The sequence below is a fragment of the Drosophila simulans genome, chromosome 2R (genome assembly GCF_016746395.2).
Source record: "Drosophila simulans strain w501 chromosome 2R, Prin_Dsim_3.1, whole genome shotgun sequence".
Taxonomy (NCBI): Eukaryota; Metazoa; Arthropoda; class Insecta; order Diptera; family Drosophilidae; genus Drosophila; species Drosophila simulans.
The window spans coordinates 19,361,148-19,374,946 of record NC_052521.2 but is presented as its reverse complement, the minus strand read 5'-3'; the positions used below and the strand labels follow the sequence as shown (position 1 = coordinate 19,374,946).

Below are 13,799 nucleotides of genomic sequence, written 5' to 3'. Positions count from 1 at the left end.
TAAGTTGAATAGTGTAGTTGTATATCTAGTGTAAATTTAATTCAAATTCAGTCGCATAAGCATACATACATAGCATAATCCTAGAATATAATTTATGATTCAGCTTACAAACTTAATCGAGAATCGAGTGAGAATCAAAAGGAACGGGATCGGGGACGGGGAGTATCTATCTTCGTTCTTACTTAAGACTTTTGCGTTCGATTGATGTGCTGCGGTTGGTTACGAGATACAGATTGCGAATACTTGATGCTGTTCACGCGGGGCTAATACAAGGTTTAAAACTTAGGTCTAACCGATGAGCCGATCTGCTTAGGCGGTCTTTGATCAATAATTGCTTGACTTGCGGCGCTATACATTTAGAATTGTTACTGTTTCTGCATTTCATCGGGTCGTTTGGGCTAGTTTTTGGAAAACTGTTGGAACACTTGGCCACTGAAATGCGTCTGGTTTGTCAGTTAGTCAGTTGCTAGATTTAAAGTTAGTTTTATAGTTATGGTATAGCTACCGGTATCGCTATCGCTAGGGCTTTAGCTATAGCTACTGTATATCGTTAACGTTCTGCGCAAGGCGTTGTATTGCAGTTACACCGATCATTTTGAGTGATTTCGAATGTCACAACTATAGTAATTATACTTCGAGTAGTCGACTATACTCTATGCTACGTTCTCTAGTCTATATGCACTTGATTATTAGTTTAATTTAAAAATTAGCTACACGTCGTTGGGCCTACTGCTAGATGGATACATGTAAATATGTGTATAATTTAATTTAAATAAGCGTCTCTATACTGTCGCGTCACGTCGACCTGTCAGCAGTCAATCAAAGAGTTTTTGTGCTAAACAAGACAGGCTGTCCGTTCTGGTGGCCCTGGAAGCTCGACGGTTGCCTATGCGTCCACTGGGAAGAAGTCTTTCAGTAGCGTGGTGCGCCGCTTTTCAGCGATGTCCATTTGATTCTCGAGATCACCCAGGTCCGTTGTCTCTGCGCGCTCTATCTTCCACGACAGATTCTCGATTTCGGCCTCCAGTTGTGCCTGCAAGGAATTAATACATTATTGGTCAACCAATTGAAGAACAGCCGAGCAGCGACTCACCTGCTGGTACTCGAAGAGATTCTTTCGCGAACCGGCCTCCATGTAGTAGGCGTACGGATAGGTGTACTGCAGCGTGTATCGACACTTGGCCAGCAGTGCCGCTGCGTTGAAGAGGTATTGCCAGTCGATCCAGGTGCCGCTGCCGTTCATCACTTTCGAGTTGATCCGCTGGCGCAGCCGGTCGATCGTCTGCTGCTCGAGTTTCAGGGACTTGGAGTGGTTCTCCCAGCGCTCGTAGTAGTGCAGGTACTTCTTTAGCGCCTCGCGCGCCTGCACGTGCACCGACTCGTTGGCAATGTTGGGGTTGTCCTTGTAGCGAGAGCACTCGTAGTACTCGGAGCCGTGCGTCTTCCAGTCGCCCAGGCACATCCAGCAGAAGTCGTGCTTGCAGTTGAAGCACTGCATGTGGTTGCAGCCGCCGTTCTTCTCGATGCAGATGTGACACTTGGGGCAGTCTTTGGTGTGGGCGCTGATGTAGTTTGCCGTTTCACTGTCGTCGGCGCACTTGGTCAGCCACTTCTTGATCACCTGGCAGTCGGTGGGCGCGTGGTAGTCCATGCCGCACCGGAAGCAGAAGCCCGTGTGGCAAGCCTTGCAAATGGCACGTTTGGCGGAGATCTCCGATGATTGCACAATTATCTGGCAGTTGGGCCCGGGGCAGAAGCGCAGTTCCGGGTGTGACTTGACGTAGTCCTTAAACGCAAACTGCTGGTACTTGTCCCGCATCACGGGTCGTGTGACCAGCGTCAGCACCAAGTCCTCGGGCACTCTAACATTACACATCTGAGCCATGCAGCCAATCTGCGTGGAGATTCCCTGGAAGATCTGCGTCTCGAAGTATATGGTCCAGCAGTCCTTGCAAAACGAGTGCCCACACGCCAGGCTGTAGAATTTGTCGCCCAGCTGTGAGCTGGCACAAACGGGACACATCTGGCTGCGGTACTGTGGTGTCGCCGATGCCGTCGTCTTGTACCCGCTGCTCCCCAGTCGCAGCAGTTGGGCACTGGCCGCCGCTGCACTCGTCGAAGCCGTATCCGTCACTGCCACCGATGGCGGCTTGATTCGCGCCGTCACCAGCAGCGCATTGGCGTCCTGGCGGTACTTCTCAACGACGGCCACATTGTTCCACTGGTGCTCCAGCAGCAGCACCTTGGCCAGCGAGGGTGTGATCTGCAGGATGGTGTTCAGCTTCTCCACGCGCTCGTTCAGCAGCTTCTCGATGTCCTCGACGGTTAGGCACTCGTACTCAAAGTACTCCGGGTCGGCCCGCTTCGGATCCAGGCGCTCCACATCACAGTCCTCGCCTGAAGAAGAAAAGGATAATAGTATTATAAAATAATTGAACTTTATAACTTTTATAAAGCATAAACCTAATTTGATTTGATAGGACAGTTTCCACTTTAATAGCTAGACCTCTGTTGGTTATTTAAGCTAACTGATTGTATTTTAAACCAAAATCAGACTTTGCTTACTGTAAGACGGCAAGGGTGGATTTCAAACGAAACTTGAACGTTGCAGTTATATACAATAGGGCACTTTTAATCCCTTATTGTACAAAACTGGTTCCAGAGTTACAGAGGTTGAGTTTTTGTAAGTTAAGTAATGGCTGACTTACGTTGATCGGTCGAAACCGACGAAACATTATTACTTTGGGAATAGCTAGTATGTTAATCTGATCTGATTACGGATCAAAAGGGATTACACTGCATGCAGCTGGTAATCATGTTTGCATTTTGTTAGTCACATTGGCTAATTCGAGAAAACAACCGCACGACAAGGCTGCCATAGAAGTGCTCGACGTTACGATGTTACCGATATGAGGTATCCGATTGAAGGTTGAGTTAGGGGGCGTCTTGGCCAGGTCGGAACAATAAGGGACAGGTCAAGAAGCGGAGACCGAGTTGACGGAACAGCGGCACACAACAGAATGCAACTGCGTACTTGAGCACGCACCTGAGCTGGTGTGTGTGGTGTGTGTGCTCGTGTGTGCTTGTGTGGGTTGTGGAGCTACGAAGAGCGTGAGCAGAGTGGCGGGCAATAATGAAGCCAGCCACAAAACACAAGCCTCGCAATCAGTCCCAACTCGCAACTACCAATTGTACTTGCCCATGCACTGAGAGAAATCCAGTCTTTAGTAATATTATTGTGTTATTTTGCTCCTTTTGAGACAACATTGATTTCCATTCCCACATAGCATTAAATATTATACAATGCTGATCAGACAATTCTCTAAACAAATTGAAATAGAAAATCATCATTATAATTGCTATGGGAAATGTACCAAACCTAATTATTTAGTTTGGCCTAGATTTGACAGTTTAAACTAAACATTGATCCTATTACACAGTGCCATTTTAAAAACAGCTACACTTTTTCTCGCGGTGCAGCTACGTGCGTGTGTTTGTTTCAAGTTCAATTCCATAATTTAAGCTTCATGGTCAGCGAAGAAGGGTGGAGATCGAATGGGGGGCGTGGGGCTTGGTCATGGAACCCAAGGCGAATGTCAAGTGCTGAATGCAAATTCCCTGGTCTTGCGGGCCTCCTTCCAAAAAGGTGAATAACCAAACCGAGACCTCGACATGTGTGTGTGTGTGTGTACTTCCTCACAGATACACTCGTACCCCTAATTTGGCCTCAGTTAAATCGATGGCCGATTGTTGTCAGGGGGAAGTGCCCCTCTAGATCAGGTACTAGTTTCCACTCACCTGTGTTGTAGTAGTCGTAGTCGTCGTCGTACTCCCCGTCGTTGTCCGATTCCATATCCATTTCGATGTCCGAGTCCATTCCGGCGGATTGGCGCTTAAGATTTGGGCCTCCGATTCGGGATGTTAGGATGTTTCGAGTTTCTGGCGAGGACACTCTCTGCTTGCGTGTGTGTGTGTCTGTGATTGCGTATGAGTGTGAGTGCGGGGTGTCTTCTCTCTTGCTCTTTTGTAACAGTTGTTGTAAGGGCGCTGGTGGTTGCTGTTGTTGTTTTCGCAGGAGGTGGATGAAGGACCCAGGGAGCGGGAGGGGCGGTGGATGCGGATAATGGAAAGTGGCCGATTTAGCGCGATGCAGTGCCACCGATTCTGGTTAGGGTGATGAACTTTGCGGGGTGGCTATTCTACGGCGGGGGGCGGTCCCTTGTTTTATTTTCGTTTATCCACATGCATGTGTACACACACACGAGCGCACTCTCGCTCTCACGCACACACACTCGCACAGCCGTTGCACTCAGCTCAAGGTGTTTTTTTTATTTCGCCTGCAGTTTATTTTCATTTTTCGCTATTTATAGAAAAATCTTATGCGCCACTGACAATGCACTAGATGCACTGACTTTTTGCGTTTTTAAACGAGCACAGCTTTTGCAGAGAACATTTTGTTCTTTGTCTTGTCCGAACCTATCGGGGCCTATCGTTCTTCGATAGTTCGATATCTTATCACTCTTCTTCTTTCAGTGCGACCACGAAGCAATCAAATCAAATACCAAAAATATACCAACAACATGTATTTTTTATTTACTACACTTATTCAACATTTTTCTTCGAGATTATTGAAGCAAAACTTTTAGTTTCTAAAGAAAATTGGCAATTTGCTTTACTATTTTAGATTACAAATTTTAAAACTAAAATATTACAAACATACTGGTAGCACTAACTCGCGACTTGTGCTAAAAGATAAAATACCGAAATAATTTAGCACAGAGTGTTGAGAAACAAAACAGCTGTTCAGCTTTTTGGCGCCTTAGTTTGAATTTTGAATATGATCTAAGATACTTTTTTGGATATGGAAATCCCTTTTCTTGGCAGACTTCACCTATATGCGTAAATATTCCCCAAAAGGAGCAAGGCTGGGGAGAAAAGCATCTGGAACAAGTTTCATCTTTTTCTCATCTCCCTCTTTTTTAATTTTCTCGGCTTTTTCGATCGCTCCGTTATCGCAGCCCACCAATAAGGATTGGAAATTACATATACTTGCAAATAAAATGTCTGATTTAAGCCTAAAGGAAAAAGAAGAATGTATGATCCTTGATAAAACTAATCATTGAACTTACGAATTTCCAATGACAAGCGTCTTTTCGGGCTTTATTTCACCAGACTTCATCAACTTGCCTAAAATCCGCTGATTCGGCTTGCCCAAAACGGTAGGCTTGCGTTGTACAATTATCTCGATGGCAGAGGCTAGAGATCCGGCATCTGGGATCCTCTTTTTCCCAAATGGCTGGAATCCATCAATGCAAGTGGTAAGGAACAAGACTTTGGGATTTTGAAGATAGTTGCAGGCCACAAGCAACTCGTTCGCTATCATGTTGTCGTCCCTGGCCACCAACACAGCTCCCACATCCGGATCAAGAACTAAGCTCCTGACGAAGTCGATTTTTTTCTGGTCATTTGGTTGTAAATCGTTCACCACGGAACAGAATCCGGCCTCTTTCAGATCTTTGCGGATACCGTCACCACCCAAAACGATGACTTTCTTCTTAAACTTCCGGTCGCTAAGGTAACTCGCAATGGCACCCGACGAGCTGTAGATGTCCTGCTCCTTGACATTGAATCCCAGGCACTTGGCCTTCTGGAACAGATCCTTGTTTGTTAGGCAGCACTCGTTGGTGGCTATGAGACATCGCTTTCCCTTTGAAATTATGGCATTGAACGCCTCTACGGAGCCCTCAATGGGGAAATTCTCCTGCCACAGCACCCCATCCGTGCTACATATAATGGTGTCGATCCCGGACAGCCACTCGGCCACCTTCGCCTTCGGCAGCTTGTCCAGATGGCTTAGACTGCGCCTTAACATTATACAATTTAGATTTAATTTAGAATGCGAAATATTAAAATTTTGAGTCCTTTATGACATTATTTTCAAAGATTGATTTATTTGCCAAAAGTAAACTGATACTATTTAAAAATGTTTTCGTCGTAATAAAATCTTCGTCCACGAGATGCTGTCCAAAATACCACCCACAGTGAAAGCGCAAAAATGCTGTGATAAGTAAGCTACACGTTCTCCTAAGATTAGGATCATAATACTCTCAAAGATCTTTATAACCCCAAACGTGACTGAAATGGTTTAGAATGCTCGGTAAGTTCTTTACACAGGTGAGTCTACCATTTTGGGAATCATGAGCAAGACAAATGGACAGCGTATTTGTAGCTTTTGACGTAACGAAGGTCAAATTATGGATCCCAACGAACCAAAAGATACACTGGGTATGATAGTGGAAAAGCTTATACCCTTTCTTTGCCTACCTTACCACCATGCTAGACATAGCTGATCTAAAGAAAGATACGACATTCCAGACGAGATATGCCCAGAGGACCATAAACCTAAATTTAGGCAACTTTGTCTGGAAGCACAGTAATCCGCCGCACACGCATTTTGGTAAGCTATATAAGTCCGTACTTTTCGGTAAATTCGGTGTAGTAAGTGATATTTCATCAGCAGCAGAGCAATTAGATATGGGTTCCTCCCAGCGGCAGTTAGTACTCCCATTCCTGCTCCTTCTGGCATTGGCCGGAACAGCACTGAGTGGTGTACAGGAGGTCCACAACGTTCTGGAGTTGACAGGACGGGCAGTGAATAAGGTCAGGTTTTCCACGGATGTGGCTTCGGACAAGTACACTCCACCGGAGGAGATGGATCCCCAGTACTGGTACAACATCGCCGACGAGGAGATCACCAAGAGGCTGCAACTACCACAACCCAATTCCCAGAAGGCAAAGAACATCATTATGTTCCTCGGAGATGGCATGCCACTCGCCACCGTTGCAGCTGCTCGCATCCTGAAAGGACAACGCCAAGGAAACACCGGTGAGGAGTCCTCCCTGAGCTTCGAGCGATTCCCCTACACTGGTTTGAGCAGGGTGAGTTGTGGTTAACTAACTCTTAAATGTAAACTAACTACAATGAAACATTATCCTTGCAGACCTACTGCTCCAATTCCCAAGTGCCCGACTCCGCCTGCACTGCCACGGCGTATTTGTGCGGCGTAAAGACCAACATCGTCAATATCGGAGTAAGTGCAGCAGTGGAATACAATAACTGCAGCGCCAGTCAGGATCCCGCGAACCGCCTGACCTCCATCGCCGAGTGGGCCCAAAACGCTGGAAAGTCCACGGGTATTGTGACCACCACCACACTGACCCATGCCAGTCCCTCGGGAGCATATGCAAAGACAGCCAACCGCATGTGGGAGTGCGACACAGATGTGACCAACTATGGTGAGGATGCCAGCTCCTGCATCGACATGGCCACCCAGCTGGTTACCCAGACGCCCGGCAAGAACTTCGAGGTTATGTTCGGCGGAGGAATGGGCAAGTTCCTCCCCAACTCCATCGTTGATTCTCACGGAAAGCCTGGTGAGCGGTCCGACGGAGTGAATCTGCTCTCCCGCTGGCAGGGACTCCACGATGGAGGCGTCTTGGTCACCAATCGCAATCAGCTGCTTAATCTGAACGTGTCAGCAGTGTCCAGTGTCATTGGTCTCTTCCAATCCCAGCTGATGAACTTCCACTTGGAGGCTGATGACACCTATCAGCCCACCCTCTCCGAACTCACTGAGGTGACCATCAAGAAGCTCAGCCAGAACAAGGAAAACGGATACTTTGCGTTCATTGAAGGTGGGCTTTTCACAAAATTATAATGATGTTAAGTATTTATATTGCGAAATATTTTTAGGTGGTCTCATTGACTATGGCAACCACTACACTAAAGCTGGCTATGCTTTGGATGAGGCTTTGGAATTCGAGAAGGCCATTCAGTTGGCCCGTGACATGACGGACATCGAGGACACTTTGATTGTGGTGACCGCTGATCACGGACACGCCGTCAGCATAGCCGGCTATCCTGGCAGAGGAACACCCATCCTGGGAATCAATCAACATGACACCGACATCAACGGAGTGAAGTACTCGGTTCTCAACTATGCAGCTGGACCCAATCAGTATCTGGATGAGACCGGCCAGCGCATTCCTCTGGACGATATTCTTGGCTCGGACGACGCCATCACCCCCAGCTACATTTCCAAGGATCAGGGCGTGCACTCCGGCGAGGACGTGGGCATATTCGCGTCCGGTCCGCAGAGTCATCTCTTCACCGGAGTGATGCAGCAGAGCACCATTCCCCACCTGATGGCATATGCGGCGTGCATTGGAAGCGGAAAGCAGGTGTGCGATAACTGAGATGGCAGGTGTGGCTATAGAGAAGCCAAGCGCCGCAGGAAAATCTGTTTTCAAAGTTCTATAATAAAAACGTACCAAGCAATTCAATGAATATGTTAAAATTTCATTTATTTAAGATATTAGTATGGGTAAGCCTGGACCATATAAATAGGTTTTAGTCAATATTGCCAGTGAAACCATAGACAAAATATAACCCAAAAATATAACCTTGAGATCTTTGTGGGCGTGGGTTCAAACATTAAAATATGGCGAATGTTCCCTTAGGCTTTTGAACTGGTAGCCAGTCTATTGGCAGAATTGCCCCTTATAACCATAAACCTTAATGACCTAAAGATTGTGTAAATATAAACTGAGATTTGCTGGAGACAGTTAAGCTATCTGAGAGTATGGCACGAAGAGACGACAGTTAAGATAAGATGTATCTTATAGGGGTCTACATTTAGACGCGTGTAAAACGGCGGTATCGGTAAATCGTTTTATGCAATCTGAACTATATCCAATATGTTGAATAATATTTTCACTAATTTTATGAACCGGTAGCAAGGGTTATAATATAATATAATATATTATAATAGAAACTTTTGGATTCGGGTTCTGGGCTCTAAATTGTTGTTCTTTATAGTGTATAAGATATAAAAGTGCAACCATTTGAACAACAACTTAGTCACGCGACAAGTTTCCTGTAGATTAGGCTCGTGAGAGTTGGATCATGGTCAATATCTTTACGACCGCAAACGTGACTAAACTAATTCAGATAGCTGAAATAATCATTTGCACAGGTGATCTCAGCACTTTAGGGATAATAAGCTCAGCAAACGGCCAAACGAAAGTCGAGTGATCTCGAAACCCACTACTATTACAACGGGTAGTGGTTTTATAGAGGGATGGTCATGTCACTTACAGCTGATCCTCCTAGTGCCAGCAGAGATAAGTCAAAGGGGTATAAAGTGGGAATAAACCTAATTTTAGGTATTCCTTGTTTGGAATGCAATAATCCGGGGCAGGGCATATAAGACCTGGAAATTAGACGGGATCGCTATAGTTAGTTCGGTATCACTGCAGTTGTAAGATGCATTTCTCCCAGAGGCGCTGGCTTCACCCGATCGTTCTGTTCCTGCTGGCCTTTGTTAGCACAGCACTCGGTAGAGTCCAGGAAGTGCACAATGTGTTGGAGTTGACGGGTCAGAAAGCCAGCAAGCTGAGGTTCTCCACGGACGTGGCCACCGGCAAGTACACTCCGCCGGAGGAGATGGATCCCCAATTCTGGTACAAGCTCGCCGACGAGGAGATCGCCAAAAGGCTTCAGCTACCACAGCCCAACTCTGACAAGGCTAAAAACGTGATTATGTTCCTCGGGGATGGTATGCCACTTAGCACAGTTACAGCTGCTCGCATCCTGAAAGGACAACGGCAAGGAAACACTGGGGAGGAGTCCTCGCTGAGCTTTGAGAAATTCCCCTATTCGGGACTGAGCAGAGTAAGTGTTTGCATAGTACCAGTAGTAATGATAACAAAAACAAACCCTAACAGTTTTCTTTATCATGGTGAAGTTCAAAGCGTGTGCCAGGACCATAAAATCCAGTGCTTTAATCAAACACAAATCTAATCTTTACAGACCTACTGCGCCAACGCACAGGTTCCCGACTCAGCCTGCACTGCTACCGCTTATCTGTGCGGCGTTAAAACCAACATCATTAGTATCGGAGTAAGTGCAGCAGTAAATTTTAACAACTGCACCGCCAGCCAGGATCCCGCGAACCGCCTGACCTCCATTGCGGAATGGTCCCAGAATGCCGGAAAGTCCACGGGATTTGTGACCACCACCACACTGACCCATGCCAGTCCTTCTGGAGCATATGCCAAGACGGCCAATCGAATGTGGCAGTGTGACACGGATGTGACCAGCTATGGAGTGGATGCCAGCACCTGCATCGACATGGCCACTCAACTAGTGACCCAGACGCCCGGCAAGAACTTCGAGGTAATGTTCGGCGGCGGAATGGGCAAGTTCCTTCCCAAAACCATAAAGGATAGTCACGGGAAAGCTGGCGAGCGATCCGATGGTGTAAATCTGCTGTCCCGGTGGCAAGGGCTCCACGATAAAGGTGTCTTGGTCACCAATCGCAAGCAGCTGCTCAACCTAGACGTTTCGGCTGCCTCCAGCATAATTGGTACCTTCCAATCGGGCTTGATGGACTTTCACATGGACGCCGATCCCACTTATCAGCCCACTCTCTCGGAACTCACCGAGGTGGCCATCAAGAAGCTTAGCCATAATGAAAATGGATACTTTGTGTTTATAGAGGGTAGGTTCTTCTTTGGCAGTATATACCTCTTAAATATATAGACTAACTACAAGTTTGAATGCCTTTTAGGTGGCCTCATTGACTACGGCAACCACTACACCCAGGCGGGCTACGCCTTGGATGAGGCCCTGGAGTTCGAGAAGGCCATTCAGTTGGCTCGTGAAATGACCAACATCAGTGACACGTTGATTGTGGTGACCGCCGATCACGGACACGCCATGAGCATTGCCGGATATCCTGGAAGGGGAACACCTATCCTTGGAGTCAATCAACATGACACAGATATCAACGGAGTGAAATACTCGGTGCTCAACTACGCAGCTGGACCCAATCAGTATCTGGATGAGCATGGGCAGCGAATTCCTTTGGATGATATCCTTGGCCCCGATGACGCCATATCACCCAGCTACATCGACAAAGAAATTGGAGTGCACTCCGGGGAGGACGTGGGTATTTGGGCTTCTGGGCCACAGAGTCACCTTTTCACCGGAGTGATGCAGCAGAGCACCATTCCCCACCTGATGGCCTACGCCTCATGCGTTGGTAGTGGAAAGCAGGTCTGCGAGAGCTCACGTCGGAAAACCTGAAAGTCACTATAGAATATAATACTATAAATATAGGAGATTTGAAGTGATCCTAAAGACACCGGATGGATGTCCTTTCTTTAGTATTAGGCATTTAAAATTTTAATAAACCTTGTACTTATACTAATAATACTTTTTAGATTATTTTTCTAGCCAAGAGTTATCACGATCTTTTCGGTAATCTTTATATCTTTTAGTAATCACAGTTATGGTCTTAAACTCATGTGGCACTTGGACGCAGCTGGTTCCATTAGCTAGCTCACCTTGAGTGTGGGATAGGGTCAGTTCGCATGGTTCAAACTCTTGGTGCCGTGCCCACTTTTGGAAGCCACGGGTATGTGCTCGCAACCCATTGGTCTAGAATTTTGGATGGTAGCTAGGTCTATTGACTCAAAGGCCGTAAAATATTCATAAACTCTAAAGACCCAAAGACCAAGTAAATATGAAACCATAAAGTGAGATTTTTGGGCGCGTTTTCACTGCGGGATTATGCCATGGAGATATGACTACTTAGATAACAGTGATCTGGAAGGGTTAATAAATAGCCGTTTGCAAGAGCGTGGCAGTAGTTCAATCAGTTGCTCTGAGCGAACCTCATCTTTCTGAAAATGAAGACTTGTGAAGCCATTATCCTGGTGTTGAGCGCCCTGGTGGCCACCTCCTCGGCTGCTTCCATAGACAGTGAGTGCAGCAGTTGGACCCTGAACCCTGGAGATATACCACTGAATTCCATTTCCAGTGCCCGAGATCCATAATCAGTTCCAGCTGGTGGGAGAATCGGTGAGCGCAGCTAAAACCCGCGAAGGAAACCTCATCGACCCCAATGCCATGGCCAAGGGAAAGGCCGGACCTGAGGAGGAGAAGAACGCGCAGTTCTGGTACGATCTTGCCTACGAGGAGATCGCCAAGCGCCTGGAACAGCCACAATTGGACAAGAGGAAGGCCAAGAATGTAATCTTGTTCCTCGGAGACGGCATGTCCCTGTCCACAGTGGCAGCCGCCCGCATCCACAAGGGTCAGCTTAAGGGCAATACTGGCGAGGAGGACTCTCTGAGCTTCGAGAAGTTCCCCTACACCGGTCTGAGCAGGGTGAGTGTTATGCTCGAGGTTCGGATTTGGCTGGGATAATTATTTAAATCTATCTTTTGCGTAGACCTACTGCTCCAATGCCCAGGTTCCCGACTCCGCCTGCACTGCAACCGCTTACTTGTGCGGTGTAAAGACCAATATCGTGGCTTTGGGAATTACGGCAGCCGTGAGCTTCAACAACTGCAGTGGCAGCGAGGATCCGGCCAACCAGGTGGACTCCATCGCAGCCTGGGCCCAGGCTGCTGGAAAGGCCACTGGCATCGTGACCACCACCACTCTGACCCACGCCAGTCCATCAGGTGCCTATGCCAAGACCACCAACCGATTCTTCGAGAGCGACACGGATATTCTGACCTATGGCGAAGGACAGAACGATCCGGCCACCTGCACGGACATTGCTACCCAACTGATTACCCAGGCTCCCGGAAAGAACTTCGACGTGATGCTGGGCGGCGGAATTGGCAAGTTCCTGCCCAACACGGTCACGGATCCGTTCAACAAGAAGGGCGAGCGTTCCGACGGAGTAAACCTGCTGTCCCGCTGGCAGGGACTGCATCCCGGCGGTGTTTTAGCCTACAATCGTAACCAGCTGCTGAGCGTGAATGCCTCTAAGATCACCAACCTGATTGGTACCTTCCGCTCGGGAGTGATGAGCTTCAATAAGATGGCCGATCCCAAGGAGGAGCCCACACTGGCGGAAATGACGCGCAAAGCAATCGAGATGGTCAGCAAACGCGAAGGTGGCTACTTCCTGTTCATCGAGGGCGGACTCATCGATTATGGCAACCACTTCAACTCCCCAACCTATTCGCTCTCAGAGACCCTTCAGTTCGAGCAGGCTGTTCAGGAGGCTCTGGATATAACCGATCCCGAAGAGACCCTGATTGTAGTCACCTCCGATCACGCCCATCCACTGACCATCTCTGGTTATCCTGGCAGAGGAACCCCTATCCTGGGACTCAATCAGGATGACACAGATGTGAATGGAGTTAAGTATGCCACTCTCAACTATGCAGTGGGAACCAATCAGTATCTGGATGAGCATGGTCAGCGCATTGATCTCACCGATCAAATTGGCGCGGAAGGTAAGTGAATTCTACTTTTGGGCGCCTTGATAAGTGATAAGCAAACCAATCTGCTTTTCTTCTAGACTTCATCCACCCCAGCTATATCCACGGCACTATTGGCGTCCATGCTGGCGATGATGTGGGAATCTTCGCCACTGGTCCCCAAAGTCATCTCTTCACCGGAGTGATGCAGCAGAGCACCATTCCCCACCTGATGGCCTATGCCTCCTGCATTGGCAATGGACCCACTCTCTGTGACAACGAAGAATAGAGTTGCAATGAATCCATAATATAGAGTATTTGGAAAGCACCCTATTCTCACTTTGATTTGATTCTGGGGGAACACTTTGCAGAAATCAATAATCAAATTGGCCCGACTCCCGTAATTTATTGCACGAGTCCGCCGAATTGACTTCAATTTAAAACGCATCAGCGAAAAGACAGACACTCGCAGATGCAGATACAGATACAAACAAAGATTTAGATAGATTGAACGA

The 13,799-nt window shown here is 47.5% G+C and overlaps 5 protein-coding genes across 6 annotated transcripts; 3 read left to right on the top strand and 2 right to left on the bottom strand.

Annotated features, from left to right (window-relative positions):
* Positions 1-9: 9 nt before the first annotated feature.
* Positions 10-3,930, bottom strand: LOC6735682 (potential E3 ubiquitin-protein ligase ariadne-2). The gene is made up of 3 exons (XM_002082562.4): positions 3,799-3,930; positions 1,094-2,397; positions 10-1,033 (listed from the first exon to the last, which is right to left on the bottom strand). Exons 1-3 carry the CDS (start codon positions 3,875-3,877, stop codon positions 887-889), a joined length of 1,530 nt encoding a protein of 509 aa, XP_002082598.1. The 5' UTR covers positions 3,878-3,930; the 3' UTR covers positions 10-886.
* A 490-nt stretch (positions 3,931-4,420) lies between these two features.
* LOC6735681 (glycerol-3-phosphate phosphatase) lies at positions 4,421-5,942 on the bottom strand. Its single transcript, XM_002082561.4, has 2 exons — positions 5,130-5,942; positions 4,421-5,075 (listed from the first exon to the last, which is right to left on the bottom strand). The coding sequence occupies exons 1-2, from the start codon at positions 5,870-5,872 to the stop codon at positions 4,892-4,894; spliced, it is 927 nt and encodes a 308-aa protein (XP_002082597.1). The 5' UTR covers positions 5,873-5,942; the 3' UTR covers positions 4,421-4,891.
* Positions 5,943-6,471: 529 nt separating this feature from the next.
* On the top strand, positions 6,472-8,347 carry LOC6735680 (membrane-bound alkaline phosphatase). The gene is made up of 3 exons (XM_016181383.2): positions 6,472-6,939; positions 7,002-7,695; positions 7,754-8,347. The coding sequence occupies exons 1-3, from the start codon at positions 6,535-6,537 to the stop codon at positions 8,254-8,256; spliced, it is 1,602 nt and encodes a 533-aa protein (XP_016029047.2). The 5' UTR covers positions 6,472-6,534; the 3' UTR covers positions 8,257-8,347.
* Positions 8,348-9,282: 935 nt separating this feature from the next.
* Positions 9,283-11,241, top strand: LOC6735679 (membrane-bound alkaline phosphatase). Of its 2 annotated transcripts, XM_044922366.1 has the most exons (4): positions 9,283-9,733; positions 9,872-10,562; positions 10,632-10,987; positions 11,051-11,241. In XM_044922366.1, exons 1-4 carry the CDS (start codon positions 9,326-9,328, stop codon positions 11,147-11,149), a joined length of 1,554 nt encoding a protein of 517 aa, XP_044778301.1. In that variant the 5' UTR covers positions 9,283-9,325; the 3' UTR covers positions 11,150-11,241. The 2 variants fall into 2 exon arrangements, with proteins under 2 accessions (XP_044778301.1, XP_002082595.2); XM_002082559.4 differs by having other exon boundaries at positions 10,632-11,240.
* A 461-nt stretch (positions 11,242-11,702) lies between these two features.
* LOC6735678 (membrane-bound alkaline phosphatase) lies at positions 11,703-13,617 on the top strand. Its single transcript, XM_002082558.4, has 4 exons — positions 11,703-11,827; positions 11,886-12,235; positions 12,300-13,320; positions 13,386-13,617. Exons 1-4 carry the CDS (start codon positions 11,755-11,757, stop codon positions 13,571-13,573), a joined length of 1,632 nt encoding a protein of 543 aa, XP_002082594.1. The 5' UTR covers positions 11,703-11,754; the 3' UTR covers positions 13,574-13,617.
* The last annotated feature ends 182 nt before the right edge of the window (positions 13,618-13,799 follow it).

Bases quoted from the DNA above. Each gene is read 5' to 3' on its own strand.
- LOC6735682 (XM_002082562.4), bottom strand. From the start codon at position 3,877: ATGGACTCGGACATCGAAATGGATATGGAATCGGACAACGACGGGGAG. The intron at 2,398-3,798 runs GTGAGTGGAAAC...TTTCTTCTTCAG, and splicing joins CTACGACTACTACAACACAG to GCGAGGACTGTGATGTGGAG. The intron at 1,034-1,093 runs GTGAGTCGCTGC...AATTCCTTGCAG, and splicing joins ATCTCTTCGAGTACCAGCAG to GCACAACTGGAGGCCGAAAT.
- LOC6735681 (XM_002082561.4), bottom strand. From the start codon at position 5,872: ATGTTAAGGCGCAGTCTAAGCCATCTGGACAAGCTGCCGAAGGCGAAG. The intron at 5,076-5,129 runs GTAAGTTCAATG...TTTTTCCTTTAG, and splicing joins ACGCTTGTCATTGGAAATTC to GCTTAAATCAGACATTTTAT.
- LOC6735680 (XM_016181383.2), top strand. From the start codon at position 6,535: ATGGGTTCCTCCCAGCGGCAGTTAGTACTCCCATTCCTGCTCCTTCTG. The intron at 6,940-7,001 runs GTGAGTTGTGGT...TTATCCTTGCAG, and splicing joins CCTACACTGGTTTGAGCAGG to ACCTACTGCTCCAATTCCCA. The intron at 7,696-7,753 runs GTGGGCTTTTCA...AAATATTTTTAG, and splicing joins ATACTTTGCGTTCATTGAAG to GTGGTCTCATTGACTATGGC.
- LOC6735679 (XM_002082559.4), top strand. From the start codon at position 9,326: ATGCATTTCTCCCAGAGGCGCTGGCTTCACCCGATCGTTCTGTTCCTG. The intron at 9,734-9,871 runs GTAAGTGTTTGC...TAATCTTTACAG, and splicing joins CCTATTCGGGACTGAGCAGA to ACCTACTGCGCCAACGCACA. The intron at 10,563-10,631 runs GTAGGTTCTTCT...AATGCCTTTTAG, and splicing joins ATACTTTGTGTTTATAGAGG to GTGGCCTCATTGACTACGGC.
- LOC6735678 (XM_002082558.4), top strand. From the start codon at position 11,755: ATGAAGACTTGTGAAGCCATTATCCTGGTGTTGAGCGCCCTGGTGGCC. The intron at 11,828-11,885 runs GTGAGTGCAGCA...TTCCATTTCCAG, and splicing joins CTCGGCTGCTTCCATAGACA to TGCCCGAGATCCATAATCAG. The intron at 13,321-13,385 runs GTAAGTGAATTC...CTTTTCTTCTAG, and splicing joins CGATCAAATTGGCGCGGAAG to ACTTCATCCACCCCAGCTAT.